This window comes from Austrofundulus limnaeus, unplaced genomic scaffold, assembly GCF_001266775.1.
Source record: "Austrofundulus limnaeus strain Quisiro unplaced genomic scaffold, Austrofundulus_limnaeus-1.0 Scaffold13, whole genome shotgun sequence".
Taxonomy (NCBI): Eukaryota; Metazoa; Chordata; class Actinopteri; order Cyprinodontiformes; family Rivulidae; genus Austrofundulus; species Austrofundulus limnaeus.
In genome coordinates this window covers 1484592-1503868 of record NW_013952415.1, presented here as the reverse complement: position 1 = coordinate 1503868, position 19277 = coordinate 1484592, and the positions used below count along the sequence as shown (strand labels likewise).

Sequence of the window (19277 nt, the reverse complement as noted above, 5' to 3'; positions counted from 1 at the left end):
ACACACACACACACACACACACACACACACACACACACACACACACACACACACACACACACACAAAGAATTATTTTTGCAAATTGAAACTTGTAGGCAGTAATCACCCACACAGACAAGCAAAAATCAAATCAAATCCTTTTGATGAAGGCAAAAGGATGCAGGTGCAATTGAAATGATTGAATCATCTGGTAATGCTGCACAAAATTCTGCACATTACTTACTTTTTTTTCTTTTCTTTTTGGGATTTATAATAAATTACATATTTTATTGCCCATTAAATTTTCACTTCTTGTTTAATAGTACTTAAACCACATGCTTATTATGACAATTGTTTTGCTTTGCACAGTTACACTGGTACAATTTCAAATCAAATATTTATTTCCAGCTCTGGTCATTTGTTTTTATCTTTCCGATTGGGGTTTTTTTAATGCAACAATTACAGGTGCTCAGATGCTGGATCAGTTTTCAGTTTTCCAAGTCCTGACGCTACATTACCTCATCCTAAACTTCTCCTTGATACAGTACATGTACACTCACTAAAGCAAGTAATAAGTATATTACAATTGTTTTTTTACAACCCCAGTGTAAATAAGTGAGATTAAAAGCTGAGTAGGAGATAGGAAATCAGTATTGTGAGACATGGTGAGCTTTAAATGTCACTGAATGTGGTGGGAAGTAGATAAAGTTTTGTGAACAAATGAAGWCCTTGTTGTTATTGAAGCTAAAACTAAAGACAAGGTGCTGGCACAGCAAAATCCGTTCAGAAACAAAACAGAACAAAACCCAACCACCAAGATCCACGAGTAAACAGAGGATCAGACAATGAACTGAAGAAACCCAGCAGGATAACATGCTGAGAGTGAGTGCTGCGTGGTGATACATGTGCTGATTACTGACAGAACGCAGGCGGTATGTGAGGAGCTGGAAACAAGGACTATGCAGGACAATAATCAATCAATAATTGATTGACTATTTTAGATTTAGATTTATTTTGGTAAATTTACATTACCAAAAAAAGAAAACAAAATGAAACACTATTTTACAAATACAAATCAACAATTTACCAAAAAAGGAATAGGCTGAAGCTAAAGCTTATACTTGCCTAACCTGTAACTACTACTAATACTTTAAATATAACAAGTACAACACTCACAACCAGTCAAATCAATGAAACTGAACATCTATTATCTTTCACCCATTTCTTCTTTTCAGGGTCTTGGGGGGTCACTGGTGCCAGTATATAGCAACTACTGTACAAGAGAGAGGGTACACCTTGGACAGCTTGCAAGTCCATCACAGGGCCACATAGAGAAAAACAACCATTTACTCACTCACACCTAGGGACAATTTAGAGTYTCCAGTTAGCTACTAATTGACCTAATTAGCCTAACAGTCATGTTTTTGGTCTGTGAGAGGAAACTGGAGTGCCTGGAAAAAAAATCCACACATGCACAGGGAGAACATGCAAACTCTACCCAAAAAGGTCCCTGATCAGGAGTCAACCTTCTTGCTGAGAGGCATCAGCTCTACCAACTGAGCCACCATACTGCCCATAAATTAAACCATCCATCCATCTTCTTAAGCTTATCTGAGGTTAGTTCACGGGGTCAGCAGCCTAAGCAGAGAGACCCCTCTCCCAAGCCACTTGGACCAGCTTCTCTGGGGGGAATCCCAAGGCCAGCTGGGAAACCTAGTCCCTCCAGCGTGTCCTGGGTCTTCCTCTGGCTCTCCTCCCAACCCCATAGGAAACCATGTAAGACTTTTTTCAGTTGAAGGTGTTGTTTGTTTTCCATTTCTAATGCATTTACTTCGTCAGTCTGTAGAGTAGATGACAGACAAACACTTCCTGTCTATATATTTAAGGCACATCAGAATCATCTAATATGTTTATGTAAAAGAGAACATTTCTCTGAACAAAACAATTTACTGGTTAGACCGTGAATGATTGACAGTGCTAAAAAGAATTGTTTAAAAGCTGAGTCATCTCCCACCCAATTCTTGCTCCTTAATCCTTGAAAAGTAAAAAACAAAACAAAAATAATGTGCTGTTTTTTCTGGTGGTTCAGCGAGTTCAATATGTATTTCAGTGGCATACTTTATAAGCAGAGAATAGAAACAGTCATACCTTTGACTAAAGCTGTTCTCCTTCCTGTGGCAGTGCAGAGTAACAATCCGATGGCCCTCACTTCTGACATCCTGACTGACGGTCCACACAACCGGGTTACTCGTTCTTGCACCGAGGAATGCCACACCTTCCTTCAGTTTGACCCTGAAACACATAAAATTACAGAATTCAAAAATAAAACAATAAATCGTGTTGATTACCTCCCACACATCTTTCACCTTTTCATCTCTGTTTATGTTGCTTTTAGCCAAGATAGTTTCACCAGACACAAAGACCTTCTTCTATTCCTTCTCTCCAACCACCATAGCTCTATCCACACACTTGGACTTCAGATCCAGTAGAAATCTTTCGTTTTCACATTTAAATAAATCATTTGGGGAACTGCAATGTTTTGGTCTGAATTCCTCCAGATCAATTCATTTTGAGGGTGTCTATTTAAACCCAAATGAGGCGCTTGACATTCCACCCCCTCTACCTTCCAGAGTGGTGGTCCATTCTAGTTTGATAAGGGTGTTTATGAGGATATAGTGGTGCAGAAACTGAGTGTGATTGACACTGGTAAGACAACCCACCTTRATATTTTCATAGAATATTTGTCTCATATTTACATTCTTCTAAAAGTTACCCACTGCAGCTTTAAAAGATGTCAACAATGGAAGACTTGTCCATCCAGCCATACCTGTTGGAGCCAGAGTCTGACCCAAAGCATGAGGAGCATGAAGATGACCAAAGAGTTTAGTAATTTAATTTAGTAACTTAATGAGAGGTTCTGTTGAAAATACTCTGACATAATAGTTCAGAAAATAGAGAAAACTTAAGTGTGATGAAAAATGTGACCCAAACAGAATATTAAGGTATTTATGCAGACTAAATTAAACTTTTCTGCACTCCTAGAGACTCCAAGTATGCAATAAAATCTATTTTATTTTAAAACGTAGATTTTGCAAGATATGACCCCTGAAATAGCACCTGCATTCCCTATAGAACTTCTTCTAAGTACCATAAAATGTTTTTTTTTCTTCTTTCATGCACACACATTCATTAACTTATTTTACAARAATATTTATTCTGATTTTACTCAAGGACACTTCACCCTGGAGAGCGATCAAACCACTGATCTTCTGATTAGAAAAGGACCTTCTTATTGGTTTGATTTGATTTATTTATTTAACAGGAAAAGATTATTAAAAATCAAGCCTGACTCAGCATAATTGCTGTTTTACAGCAGGTTCCTGTTCTGCAGCACATAAAACACTCAGAATTACAGCATCACAATCACATCATTATACACCATAGACACAAAGACAAACAAGCATACCAAATTTCAAAAAGGCAGCATTTGCAAAATAGGACGTTTAAATATGAGCACAACAAAAAAGTGTCCAGCAGATGGCAGACAAGATTCTTCTTAAAGGGCTGTAGTTTTGAAATGGACTTTATGTTTTGAGGAATGCCATTCCATGCTTTAGTATAAACATAGAAGAAAGACCTCTGGCCGTAACAGTTTTTAAAAGTTGGTAATATCAGTTGTCCTTTTGTAACAGATCTAGTTGAATGACCACTTCCAGAATTTGATTTGGGCAGCATTGCACAGAGAGTTCCATAAGTGGCACCTTGGAAGATCTGAAAATATAAATTAATACCACTATACAAAATATAATTCTGAAAAGTCAAGGCATCAGACAATGAAAGAACTGTACAGGGATGAGTCCAACCAGGAAGTTTTTTTTATGAATTTTGTAGGCCCTGTTGTAGAGCCTAACTATGGGTTCTAAGATTTCATTTGTTGTAAGAGACCAAACAGGTAAACAGTACGACATGGTTGAGAGTATAATGGCATGAAGATAGATATTTGAAACAGAAGATGTCAGATTAGATCTAATTTTTGAATAAACGTATAATTTCTGTTTCAACTTAGTGGTTAAGACTTGTACATGATCACGATAAGTCAAATGAGAATCCAAAGTAATTCCAAGATATTTGTAGGTAGTGACAATATCAAGGGGTTTGTTTAAAAAAGTGAGTTGATTAGTTATATTGAAATGTCTCCTGGGTGAGGGAAACATAAATGCACACAGTTTTTTAACATTAATTGACAAAAGACTATCTTGAAGCCAACCATGAAATGTCTGAAGATCTGCTTGTAACTGACTATTAATAGATTCAAAATTGAAATCAGACAAAAAAAAACAGTATCATCAGCATACATTAAAATATTTGAAAACTTCAAWKTTTTTGGAAGGTCATTTATGTATAATGGGAAAAGCAATGGGCCCAGTATGCTACCCTGCGGAATTCACACGGAACAGGGCAGAGACCCGGACACAGAGCTTCKATGTTATCACTGGACAGAAGCTGCCCCAATAAGAAAGGCACAGTTTGAAAAATATCAGTATGAATTGTCTAGTTCATTTTTGAAAGCTGGACCGGATGGTAGCTGCTTGTCAATCTAAAACTTCAAGTTGTAAAAGAAAACTTTCCTTGGTAAGACAGATGCTCCAGTTCCAAAATCAAGATGTCAGAGAATGAAAAGATCAGTGAAGAACTAAAAGTTGTTCAAGTTGAACATAACATCAAGATGGACTATAAATCATTAGCTGTACAAAATAAAATTCATGATTAGCAATCAGAAACCAACTGGTAAACACATTGGAAATGAAAACAGGTTTATACCAAAGATAAAACATTGGCAGAAAGTCAGTTTCTGCTCTGCACCTGGGGATTTTWAAAGACGTCCAAGTTTCGAAGCACCTGTCTGACCATTTTATCCAACTATCACTTCCATTATTTATGGTCACAGTCTGTGGGCTGATGCACACGTGCTGAATAACCACGACTTCCTCCTTTATCAGTATACTTACACACTGCAGCTTCTCTCTGTCCTTCCTCTGTCACATGGAATTATCAAGACATGTGCCGCTTTTGAAACTTCTTTATCCAACATATCAAATTATTACTGTTCATACTTCATGCACAAATGGAGCCAGATTTGTGAGCATAAGAGGCAATGAAGAAGAAAGATGGCAAGGGATACTGGTTTGGAGTAAAAGCACAAAAAAAACTGAAAAAATAAAAAACATTTCACTTCAGTAAGAAATGAATGCTTAATACTTTTCTGTCCCATATCAAAATAATCAGAGACTGTCCTCATCTCAGATCTGTGAAGGAGCTGTAAAAGATGACGAAAAACCTTCAACATTTACGGGGGAATAATGATATGACAACCCAAGCAGCAGTGCTTAGAAGAGCACAGTCATTACATGTTCCGTATTCAACCGGTCACCTTTGATCTTATCACAGTCTCTGCTGCAGTAATAACTGGCCTTGTGTTGGTCGCTGTTCCTGACGAGCAAAGATAAAGGCCACGAGTGTGGGAGCTGCAGACAGTAACTGGGGGAAGCAACTGATTGCTCTCTGCCCTCCTGTATTCAACTTGCCACCTTATTCAAAGCACAGTAATGCCTATAAATTCACTAGCAGATGTACCACTAACAAGAAATAAGGGAACCAATGAACAGAAAAAAAAAACATATGCAGTAATCCACTGGATATGATGAGTACAACAAAACAGTTCTAGATATTTTAGGGCCAATCATGATTCTATGTTGATATCGTTTTTTATTTTTAGATTTTATTTCCTAATCTGACACATGTCTGTGGTTGGGGTGGTGCTTTTGATTGCACATTTATTAGCATTTTATATTCATTTACAAATTAAATTTAGACTAATTTAYTAATTGAAAACATCTTTCTAGCCACAAAAGTGTTGTTAATTAACTTGGCCTGTCTGAAAAAAATACAATTTAATCAATTGAGTATTTAGCTGATGAATCATCAATACTAGGGTTCATTGAAGCACTTTTAAACTAGTGACTGTGTTTTCTGTGGTCTTTTCTTCCATTTTTCTGTTTTCCTTATTTCTTTTCTCTCCTTTTCATATTGTATTCCTTCATTTTTGCTATTTCTCTTATTTTATCATTTCTTATATTTCTTTTTTTCTTTTACTTTTGCTACCATCTTTCTTCATACTTTTATTTGTTTTTTCATTAGTTTACTCCATTCCTTTTCTTCTCTTTTGTCCTTGTTTCCCTTATTTCTTTTTTCTGCTCCCTCCTGTCTTCCTTCTGGTTTTTCTTCCCTCGATTCCTTTAATTTTTCTTCCTCCTCTTAATCTGACATTATTTGATATGTTTACTCATGCAGCGTTTCACAAACAAACTTGAGCATGTGCCACTGCCATCAATTTAAACCAGAGGTTTAAATTAACAAATGGCATGTTGTAAATGAGATTGGTCTGGCTAATGCAATTTCTGGTGAGGGAGGACAATCGGTGGCGTTGTGAGAGACAGCAATAAAAGAAAGTAATTTGAGAGGAGGTCCCCTTTCACATGCATCAGCACACGAAGGTGCCTCATTAAATCCACAAAAACCTGCATTTGTGAGATGAGTATTTACGGATGAGAGAAAATGTTTTTTTTTCTGACTTTCCCCTGTAACACCTGATTGATTCTCACAAATAACACACCAGAACAGCCACAGACTAAATAACAGTTGAGTTGGTTGGTGAATGCTAAAAAATGTAGTGCATGAATAAAACGAACTGAGAAATATTTTAATAATCACAAAAATATCTGTGTTGCAATACATTTTTAATTGTATTTAAAATACAAACAGTAGCAAATAGAGATAAATTACACATTTATTTGAAAAAGATTGTCTCGGGTCACTGTTAAAATTGACACCATAGGCAGGGATAATGTGAAACTGATAGCTGTTTGTATAAGAGTGCAGTTTGAGCATTCATTTTCCTGATTTCAGTTCTGGGTGCTCTAATCATTGCCCAGTGCAAAGCAGACCTCTTTTTAGACGTTGTTTTATTCATTTTCTTTCAGTCTCCGGCTCCGATGGGGATGACCATGAAAGGCTGAAAAGAAAATTAGACTCCCCACCACAAACATACAAAACATCTGCAACAGCTTGTTGCGAATGTTAAAGACCTTCAGCTTCCTCAAAACGAGTCTTCTCTCATACTGAGCAGCCACATTTCCTTCCCAACTCCACTCTCATCTACTCATCTARCTACCCTTCAGTAGTCATAAACTTCCACCACTTTCACTATTTTCTCAGTGATAAAAATATTTTGGAAATTGTATTCCTAATTATCCAAAAGTCGTGTTTTTTTTGTCTTGTTCTAAGGTGGTTCCCACCCCATGACACAAACAGCTTCACCATTCATCTGTACTGAGTCTCCTGTTCTTTACTGACACGCCATGCAACTGCAGAGTCATCTGAATATTTTCATAGAAATTAAAACTCTGGAAGTGTGTAGCTCRAGCAGTTTGAAAAGAGACAGAATAGTTTTCTAACTGAAAAAGTTGGAAAAAAGTTTGATAAATTGAAACATTAGGAATCACCTCTGCCTGTACTGGTTTGTGGCAAAGTTTAACTAATAATTATTGAAACATTTGCCTAATGGCACTCACACATACTCTAGGTTAAAGGTCAAGGCTCAGTTACAACTATACTGGACTCATTTCCTGTTTAATACAAAGTCATTCAGTACAGCATAATAATGTATTTACTACTGTCCACTCATGAAATAAAATTTATCATCCTTCACTCTGATGCCTGTGGTAATGTACAGCAAATAGTCACAAAAAATAATTTCACACTTTAACACCCCCKCCCCCCCCCCAAAAAAGAAGAAAGTAAATAGTTTGACATGACTGTAGAGAAGAGTTAAGAGCATAAGTACTTGTATGAGCTTTGACGTGACGAGGGCTGGAATCTGCGGATCTGTTTAAGTCAACAAGATTGCGTGGTGACAAAATGAGCAGTTGGTTTCRACGATAATCTGGGACAACAAGATTTGTAGGATGTGAGGCAGTGTTATGTGAAAGTCAATGTAAAAAAATGTAGTTTCCAACATAGAAATAAAAAGAGTTAAATATGGTTTGACAAAAAAATAAAATAAAATAAAAAACTGGTGGATTAAATAAGATGGGTTCTATCAAAGAGGATGACAAATTACAGTTGAGAGACAATTTCAGAAGAGGAAATCAGACTTTGCTGGCATTTGTTGTCCTTTCTGATCATACATTTCTAACAATGAAAAGAATCAATGTCATCCTTAGAGGCTATTTGCAATGTTATTTCACCCACTGAACTTTAAGTTGAAATAAAGCAAAAAGGAAGAACCAGGAAGAAAAAGGTTCCTTGTATAGCCATCAAGATGATAACAGATCATTTCTTTGACAACAYTGGAGACATAGGCCTGTGGGAACCCAATAACTTCCCACACACAAAATACACAGACAGACACATACACTAACACACACACCTTGGCTGGTATCTGTATCTGATATAATGTTAAATCATTCTCAGAGAGGCAGCTGGTCGGCAAACCAAATTTTAGAGAAGAAGAAAAAAAGGTGAGCACAATTGCTTTGATATTGGTTCTGTCACAAAGAAACCACCTTTGACTCCTGCATTACTTATCTTGTGAAGGAGGGGAGACAAATGGAAGAAAGCTGCATTACAGATGAAGCACAGCTCTTGAAACTAGGATCAATACCTAATAACTAAAATACCTGAGAATACAAAATAAAAATAAAAAAATAAACAAAAATCTCCTAAAACACAATTGGATAAAGGTGGCCATGTTGAACTCATCCTTGAGGAGTTTGCATTTTAAAATAGAGTCTAATTGCTTTGAGCTTGTTTTGTTGGCTTATGCTTCCAAATTTATTCACGATTTTAACACCACAGGCTAACTTCAGGTATGAAATAAACACACAGGCTGTTCGGTACATCAAACAGACTTTCTTTATGTTTTCCCAGTCCCCCCTGTTCTGCTCTCTTTCTCCAAAACAAAATCATCTCTGTCACCTCTGGGAGAATTTAATTAAATAGTAGCCACTGGCACATGAGCCCAGCTGGGACCCGGACCAGTAAATTAGTAAGGTTAAACAGGGCTGGAGATGAGATGCTTCGAGTAAATTAGCTTGTCGGTGTCATGTTTTTAGGGGCGAGTGGACGCAGGCCGATGTGGAGATAAAGAGGAAGTTAATTCAATTAATGAATCAGATGCTGCTCTTCCCATTATCAGAGCTAGTTGGAAGTGCTGGTGCGTGGCAATGCTGCGAAACAGAGGACACGATTAACACCATCAGATAAGGAGTGCTCGTCAGACAAAGCTTATCTCCGCGTGCATTATGCCATGTCTCTCCCCGTCTCCCCTCTTTTGTCTCACTTTCAGCACATCTTCTCTCCTATCACCTTCTATCACCTTCTGATTATCTGTTCCATCTGAAACATTCAGCTTTTCTCAGTGCATGAATGACTCCAAAACCCCCACGTGCTTCATTAATTTATTTATTCATGAAAAAGCTATCAGTGATCCTGTACACTGTTAGTCATGCTAATTCGTTCTGTTTAATTTAACTTACTTTGGTGGGTAAACTTTAATTTAATTTAAAGGTCTACTGACTGAAACATCTTAATTAGATAAAGTGTGTCTAAGTGGCATTTATTTTATTGAAACACTGGGTCATTCAAAGTTTATAGTTTTTGACCAAACACACCTGTTTCTGATATTTCATAATCTTTAGGAAAACATGTAAATGGCTTTAGTCCACACCATCCATCCCTACAGTTCACCCCAAGAATCACTGCAATTAAATCTTGTAACATATACTTAATCAAATTAAGTAAAATTTACCTGATTTATTCACAAATCTTTAATTATATTCTTAATAACTTTTACTAGATAATGATGAGTAAACATTACATGAATTTGTAGCATTTAAATTTACTTAACAAATAGTGCAAATTGTTACGAGGATTTTTTCAAGTAAATCTTAAAGTTCTTTATAACAGTGCACATGCAACAAGCATAATATTGCAGCATGACACCTCACAGCTACAGAGAGAGGTGTAGCTCTTGTTGTAGTTCAAGACTTCACCACCAGGTGCCAGTTTTGAAGAACCTTTATTGGATTCTTCTTCATGAACAACATAGACAAAGTGAAACTCACGGGTCTTTTTAATGACTAGACCTACCACTCTCACTTATGGTTACTTCTGCTGAACGGTTATCACAAGTTAACAAATTATGAACACACAAATTAGAGGAACGCAACAGACTAATTGCTGAAAGAACATTGTTAACCAATTCCCTAAAAAGATTTAACAACAAACATGAATCCTACCCACAATCCTCCACTGCAGTCACATGACAAACAGCCAAACACAACAGAATGCTACAATATGCATTCCCTGTTCCCTGACAACTAAATATCATCTACATTATGCCATCAAACTATTGCACACCAATAAATGTATTCAAGCAAATGAAAACCAGACAACTTATGTTTTATTTTGACCATGTCTTCTCCTCTCCTTGAAAAGTGAAGCAATGGAATGAGGAGCAGCATCCTTTGTGAGCGCATGCACCCTCAGTTTTAGCCCAGAAGAGTAGAAGTTACTTAATATATTCAAGTTTATGTGCTGTCCAGAAAAAGCACTTAAATATTACTGGTAAATTAATATTAGCATTTACTTTTTTTGTACAGTATTATTGATATATAATATAATGCGTATTGTTTATTTAGTAAAATACAGTAGTTCAGAAAATACGATTTTTTTGTAAAATTTAAAAGAATAATTAAATAAATGTTACTACACCCAAAAATCCTTTTTTTCAGTGCACCTAAATACAGTAACAGTTAGGATAAGGGGTGAAATCTATTTTTAGATGTATTTAATTGCAGATGTGGAATATTCTGAATAAAATTTCAGATGTCAAAATAAAACATTATTAATGGTAAATAATAACTTACTATTGAGGAACACAAAAGGCCCACATTAGTGCAGAGCCTGCACTCTGTGGCAGGCACATAAAAGACACGCACACGATGCCTGCGTGAGATATATGGCTGGAGGTAAATTAACTAAAAATGCTTCGCTTTTAAACTACCATGTATTACTAAAGAGAGGGTGCATTAAGATAATCGAAAAGCACTGATGATTGTTTTGTCATTGCATTGCAGCACTCTGAATCATACTCAAACTGTGAGGTGCCTAAACACCCCGTCCCTAGAATGATAAAAACAAAGAAAAGAAAGGCAGACAGTTGAAGAAAAGCAACAGAGTGGTGTGTTCACATGATTCAACATGAAATTTCATCATATATTCAAAAAGGAATCACTTGCATGTGAACAATACTGACAAAAGTCAGAAAATCTACAGTGCAAGCCCATGCCCCATGGCACTCAAGCAGCCCCAGGCTAACAATTCAGACAAGGCCAAGGTAAAGCAACTGATGTAAAAGCTGACGTGCGACCATGCTCTGCTTTTAATTACACAGTTTTAAACATGCTGAAAGTAATAGGGTGGTTTAACCAAGGTTATTTTAACCTTTTTTTTGACAAATTACAAGCTACAGTTGACTGAATAAAATCTTTTGGTTTCATGCTAACAAATGATGAATGGGTGTGTCGGACAACTGAAAGTTACMTTCCAATAATTGTGCACTACATTACACCTGGATGGAGAATGGAAAAGCAATGCTTTGTGCAATCATGAATCTGACAGAGCAACTCAGACGATTTGATTGAAAGTTGTGTGAAATGGGTATTGTGACAAAAAACTACACAAAAACACTAAACCATGACTTTAAAACAAAGTACATTACATTCAAAGCTTAAAACCCAGGTGCAGTTGCATCCACTGGATGTCACATGGTGGACTGAATATGTATATAAGTATTAGCAGTTTAGCATCCCTGAAATTTTTTTTGTTTAGCTCTTTAATGGAACGAAGTAAATTGTGCAGCAGTTTAAGTGATAGTGAAGCTAATATTTTGGTGGCAACCAAAGGGATCCGGACCAAGACGAGCCATTTAAAAGATGATAATGAACGAGTTATGTCATCATGTAGGGATATTAAATATGTTGTACATGATGAGGTCATCATGCCATGTGGGTGGGACCATGTGTTTTGTCAAGCGCCCCCCACCCCCCCCCACCCCACACACACACACACACACACACATTACTTATGAGCTGCTGTACTCCACCATTCCGCCTGTTTTCCATGAAAAAACAAAGCAGGGACGATTGTCTCTTTGGTTAAGAAAAATGTAAAAATATTTTCAAAGATTAAAAAAACATAAAACCACGAACAACTCCTTACTACCCAAAACTTGGTTCCTGTCACTTTTGTAAAAAGACGTTCGAAAGATTGGAATCATTCTTGGATGTCACATCTCTGCTATAAAATCAAATCGATGCGTCTTAGATTTTAAATTCTGCAGATGAATTTTGTAACTCCATTATCATTTTTCTGGCAGAATAATTGAACAAGTGGCTGCTCAAACTTAGTTCAATTTTTACTCGTTGCTTCCTGTGTCTACGTAAAAATTTACTATTTAGAAAATAAGTGACCTTTAGGGACAAAAACAGACTGTTTTACTGTTTTAAGTTTGTTCAATAAAACATTTCAGAGTTAAAACTTCTCATACTTTATAAGCAAACAAGTAGAACAGCTAAAATAACACCTTATAGTGTATAGTTTTGCAAGCTATCATCCTCTCACCTTCATCCAGACCATAATTTTATCTGGAGAGTGCTGACAAAAAACAATTGGAAGGGGCTCACATTGGCTCTTTACTTTAACCTCATGTAATGCCAATTTCACTTCCCGCTGCTATTGACCGTCTCCTCATCTCATTTTTCCTTCCGATCAATACTTGCACAATCCAAACAGGGCAGTGGATTGATGTGTTTTGAAGATATCAGAGCTGTGAATAGTTAAAAAGTATCTGTCTGTCCAGAACCATAGAAGATCAAAGGGGTCACTACAAAGGGCTTTTTAAAAAATATGTGAAGTGGATTGTATTTTTCTGAGAAGCTGAGTAGTTGCTGAGTGTCACCAAACACAAGGCACTTGTACAATCAGGTGGCTATAAAAAGAAATGTGCTTTCCAACAAAAAATCCCAGGCAATTTACGTTTCATTTGGAAATATGAGGAGAACACATATGTAGTTTTTCTCTAGTAAAAACTGAAGTATGAAAAACACAAAGTAGTGATGCCCAACAGTTTACTAACAATTTTTCCAATTACAGAGTAAAACAGGCAGATGACTACCATGCAGAGCTTGGACCTGAGGTCTGGGAACAAACTTTTGCCTTTTAAAAAATAAAAAGAAGAAGAAGATGTAATAACTGTCAGAGGAGAGTCGCTGACTTCAAAGGGGGGAAGAGGTTGGAAATGTGAGCTGGCCATCGCCTCATGACATGAACAAATCCATGACAGATCAAGAGCAATCTTATGGGCAGGAACACTAAGAAAAGAATTTCAGTCAGATTCAGAGAAGCCCCTGAGCTTTTCGGAGGAAAGGAACGTTTCATTTGAAGAGTTGGGCAAGGTTTCATACATCTAAAATGCATCCCAAGTCTGGGAAGTTTCTTATTTCCCTGTCAACGACGACCAACTTCGTTCCTTCCAAAGTCCTACAAACCTTTGATGCAAAAATTGGGCTATTTTTTGATAAGTGTAGAATCCTCTGACACAATTAACCAACTATCAATTATAAGAAGTTTTTTTTTAACAAATAAGAACATGAAAAAAAACTGTAAAAAAATCTAAATTAATCTGGCAAATATCACTTCCACTTCGTAAGCAAAGGCCTTAAGTGTGTTATATTATTACGATAATATTTTTGGACTTTTCATGATGTTCTGGGCCAGTCCCTACAAACCGTTATACAGTACATAAAGCGCCAAATGTAATTATGAATAACAAAAAAAAATCTGTTTTATCAAAACTATCACCTTATRTTCAACTCAGAGTGGTCAGAAAGGCAGTGAAGTCCACAAAGACTACATATACGAAATAAAGGAATAGGTTGTATGTATTGACTGAATTTCACGTAACGTGTATGTGTACCGACTGTGTACAGGAAACCAGGCCAAGAGAATGATGACACCAAAGGGTGTGCCAATGCAACACCCACTGTGGCATAAAGCAAGTCACCTCCAGTACATCGAGACTTGTTTTTCATCATGACGCAATTCTCCGAATGTAATATTCAAGAACACTGCCTGTCCGGTCCCCTACCATGTTGGATATTTCAGTCCTCGGTTGAGTCAATGGATATATAGAGCAAGGACTGGGTTTTAGATGAACGRTCATTTGAAATCTCTGCCATGGTGTTTTTTCTTTCTTTTTTTCCCCCATTTTGTTTGTTACATGTTTTAAAGGAATGTACGCCAAAGCAAGGTTGTAAAACTTTTCCATTTGCTTTAAAGCTGGAAATTGGGAACGAACTACTGCCGCCACTGCTGTGCTATAGATTATAGTTGAAGGAATGAGGTCACGTTGTATCAGACAGAAGCTTGATCCCTATGGCTGCTGTTTGAAAGGAAGCCTAGCCAGTTAAATGCGGGACACAAACACGCACAGTCAYTGCCTCCAGTAAAACCTACTTGACACAAGGTTGCATCCTGGGGATAAAAATTAGACTTTGCKGTTGCTCTGTGGGGTTAGATGGATGATCCAAGACTGATCCAATATTTGGACGGATGCAGAGGAGACCAAATAGTATAATCTGCGGATACAGCAGGGCAGATTATTGCAAGTTGGTAAACCTGATGTAGAAAGGGTTACACAGATTAACTCAGATGCTGTTGTTGGTGCAGGAATTTGTCACAATATGTGTAGTAACTGTAATGCTCTAAATCCCAATTTTGCCTCAAAAGGCTCTACCATCTGTAGGCCACCCACAGACCTAGAATTGAAACAAGGGAAAAAAAATCCTCACTGAGAGTAATTCAGTAAATGAACCAAGAATTAGGCCAGGAAGGATGTTTAGAAGAGTATGTATTGTAAAATATGTAAACATTGTACAGATTTCCTTTAGATAACACAGTTTTTCTCCATTATGCACTGTTTTCTCTGCATCTKTGTGGCTGGCAGTCAACCCCCACACTGAAGGTCTAGGTGTAAACTGCACGACCCGCCACTGATTTTAGACAGCTTTGCTAATGTCTGCACTGGTGGTTATTTATGTCTTTAATATTAATTGCAAGCTGCAGAACACTTGCAGACAGATAAACMGTACAACCAATTTTCTCAACATGTAACTAAGTTAACAAGTTATAAAAAGGAGACTGAATAAAGCCAAACTATTGTTTTTAAACAATTGCACTAACATGTAATTGTATTTTTTCTCAAGCATAGCAGCTAGGGACAACAAGTTAACAACTGACACATTTAAAGAAGGAATTTCTGCTCACAAAGCATTCCCAACATAAAAAAGTCACAATAAGAAGGAGCAAACATTAACAAGTCCCATCAGCTTCATTGCTGATGGCTTCAGGCCACAATGCATTTACATTGGCTGATGTGTTSTACAGTGTGTAAAAATATATGGCTGATGTTTGAAGCAGCAGTACCAAATGGTTGAATCACCATCAAAGCAGAGATTTTTGTTGTCTTGGCAATCCATCCTTGTGAAAAGATTATCAGGTTCACATTTGAATGGAACCACCTTTTTTAAATTGTCGACAGGACAAGCTTACTTMTTGTAAATTATGCATAAAATTCTAAATATATTCTGTTACTAAATTTTTGGTGTTGCTTACGCGCTTGTAGTACCACAGGTTTTCTTTACAAAGAATTCCAGATGAAACCAGGAGCAGCTTTTGCACGTCAAGCAGAGTGACATAAAAATCCTAATTGCTAAATATATGCAAATTACATCAATCTGCAACCATTAGTGAAACAATTCATCTTTGGCAATCACTAAAACAATTTAATCACAATCTTTACAAATGGATGACTATTCATTATACTCTCTAATTAGATCATAAATTGTATGAGTGCATCAATATGCAAGGTTGTGTTGGATTTGACACCCAAAAACAAAAACAAAAGCCATCTAGGACTTGTAGATTGAGTGGCTTAAATGAGGCATAAATAACACTGGGAGTGAGTGGTACTAAGAAAGGAACTAAATGTCTATTTTATTACACCTTAAAGTAATATCTTTTTCACTCGCTAAGACTTGGAGGCTGCAGATGTGTGGTCAGACCATCATAATCCAAAAATCAGATACAGTATTCAGCTTTCCAAAGGTCGGGGACAATCAGTACACCTGATGTAATTGATTTCTTGCTAGGTGCTATTGTGGGAGTGCAGTGACAGAGTAAATGACATTTGTTGTGGTATTTTGTCAGTTTTTGACATTTTTGCAGAGTTCTGGGAGGGCAACATGGTCCATTCTGGAGTGGCAAGGTGACAAGGAAGATGACAACCAACATACAGACCCAACAATGTCCAACTAAAAGCTATCATTATGGTGACATGGAATATTTGGTAAATGACAGAAAACTGGCTCTGGCAGAAAAAATAAAAAAAAATCACTGCAATTTCTTGTCTTCTCCTGCAGGCACACAATGTATTTGTCTGAAATGCCTACAAGCTCTGCACAACACAGTGCCGTTCATTGGGGAGAAATGCAGTTCAATCAATCAGGTCTTATCTTCAGAATAGCTAGCATGTCGACCACTACATTAGTCCAATTTGAACTTGATTATTTGCATCAGGGACAGTGTTGAACAGTAACTCAGCAGGTCTCACTTCATGCAGTAAACTAGGGAAGGTCCCAAATCAATACAGTCTTCTGACAAGGTCTGATATCTGTGCATCCATGTGTTAGTTTGCATGAAGAATGGAGTAATAATGAGAAAAAGCAGTAATAAGGGTTGATGAGTGCCAACAAGGTGATAAGTAATTGACTGATGAAAGTGTGGAAAGATATGAAACTCATCAGCTTTCAGYGCCACAGTCTTTTACTTTTATTTAATCAAAAGTACTTTTTTGTGGGGTTATTTTTGAGCAAAATGTTTTTGTCTTTCATTTTTTAGGAGAAACTCTATCAAGATGATCTATCTCATGTAATAATTCATAGATACAAAGATGTTTCTCGGAGTGAACTGCAAGACGGTGTTGTGTTATCTGCGGCATCAAGAACAACAGAACTCCGTTTCTCCCTACCCTTCAAATAAAACGAGTAATGTTTGTCCTGCATCATCTCACTCTCTTTTAAGTTTCCTCTCTGAGATGCAATGAAGATCTGAGCTTTATAAAGAAAAAAACAAATTCCCTCCATTACTTTGTGCTTGTATCTAAATACTTTTTTTCTCTCTTGAGTTTAAGGGGATGCCAGACAGCATAGTGCACATCCTCACTGAGACACATCTTATGTTCTGTATGTACCTTWGAGAGGGGGAGAAGGATGAAAGTTAGTCCATCTGCAGATACAAAATAGAACATAATTGAACATAATGGTCATAATTGGGGCKCTCATTTGGTGCTCACGCTCCATTACTACTTTCAACACAGCAGCATGTTTACTAGAAAGCCRATAAAAGTTGGACAAAGAATTGCATGGAGTCAAGTGGTGCATTCAGGGTAAGTTGTTGACTAGTTTGGGAAATGCATTCCTGGATACCTAATAAAACCAGCTATGTGTGTCATCATTTGGTCCATCTATCTGTTTGTTCATCCATGGATGGARAGATCCAATGTTCGACCAGTTTTAATTTTTTTTTTGGGGGGGGGGATCTCTCCTTAGATCAGGATTCTCTTTAGCAGTATCTGAGTCTACCCATAGACTTGATCCAGATGAACATACTAAAAAAGTCCCTAACAAACACATCCCGTAAGTCACATCTTAATACCTCTACTGTATGTTTCTACATTGTATCCAAAGTTTTCAGTGTATAGCTGAGGATGGTGTCACCCTGCTTTTGTCAGCTTCCACCATTTTTAATCTTTCAGATATTATTCAATAATTATTCCTATATAGGTTATAGTTAAAACATAGATTAACATAGATTAAATGGTAAATTAGGAGTAAATCCATCTTAGGTCCCATTTTAACTATAGGAGTCTGGGAAGATAACCACATCATTTTTAGATCTATGTTCTACAGCTGCTGAACCTCAAGAATTTGAACTTGGGATTAATTAAATGTTACACATTCCTTAAGCTGCCAAATTATATTACAATAAAAACTGCCTAATAAGAACCATTGATTAGACATTTTTAGGTCTTTATCAGCACTTCGTTGCAGTTATTATAATTTTTTTTGCATTGTGTAAAGGTTTTAGAAACTAAATAAGACTTTTAAACTATTGAGACAAGAATTGTGCAGACAAACACTTCATACATTTTAAACAGCAATAAAGCAAACTTAATAACATCGTTTTTACTGTAAACAAGCATGCAGGACAACATTATCCATGCAAAACAGCTCTGCCATGCAGTGTTCATGGTGTGGATATGAAAGAARGTGTCTCACATCACAAAATGGGAAAATGAGATGCAATTTAAACTTTTTTACATAGGTTGACAGACTTGTGGATAGCCTCTTACAAACTGTTAAAGTCTGGTCTTTTTTTTGACAAAGACAAAAAATAGAATGGCATTTCTGAGAGGCTGAAGTGCTCATTGTAGCAAGTTTGGGTTTAATTTTGACCCAAGTTCTTTGCTGCATGTTGCCTCTTCATCTCTGTCTCCTACCATTTTCCGTTGCCATTATCTTTTCATCCTTTAATGCATCTATCAAAAATGACTGCAAAGGTGGAAAAAAATACAAAAAATGCAGACATGCTTTCAGCCTCTTCCTAACCTAAATTTCAATTTCAGAGAACAAATATTTGCTCACACTGCGAATGGAGCATTTTATTTATTTATTTTTTGCTGCAATGCTCTTGTCATGCATAAGAGCACCGAAGTTTTACTTGCACAGCTTTTCTGTAAATAAGCAAAACACTTTCGCTTGCAGTCTCTGTGAGTTTATGACCAGCAGTATCTGTCAAGAGAGATAAAAGTCATCGAAAAATAATTCTAGATTTYATTATGTTTCCACAGCTGTTTAACATTTTCAGTCAGTCTGTTTCTTTTGCATTCATTCTTTTGCATTCAACGTCTGCGTTCATTCCAAAATAGTAACTGTGAACTTCAACATTTAACCATTTAAGGTTTAACTTTTACATTTACATTTAAACATTTAGATTTCGGATTAAATTTTTAATTTTTTTTTTTTTTTTACATTTAAATTCAACAATTAGCAAAAGT

At 36.6% G+C, this 19277-nt stretch overlaps 1 protein-coding gene across 1 annotated transcript in view; it reads right to left on the bottom strand.

Annotated features, from left to right (window-relative positions):
* si:dkey-112m2.1 (transmembrane protein 132C) overlaps window positions 1–19277 on the bottom strand; it is a gene marked incomplete at its 3' end in the record, with an annotated part of 152621 nt that overhangs the window by 58317 nt on the left and 75027 nt on the right. Inside the window, 1 exon segment of the mRNA XM_014002430.1 lies at window positions 2129–2272. Within this exon segment, the coding sequence (XP_013857884.1) occupies window positions 2129–2272 (144 nt within the window).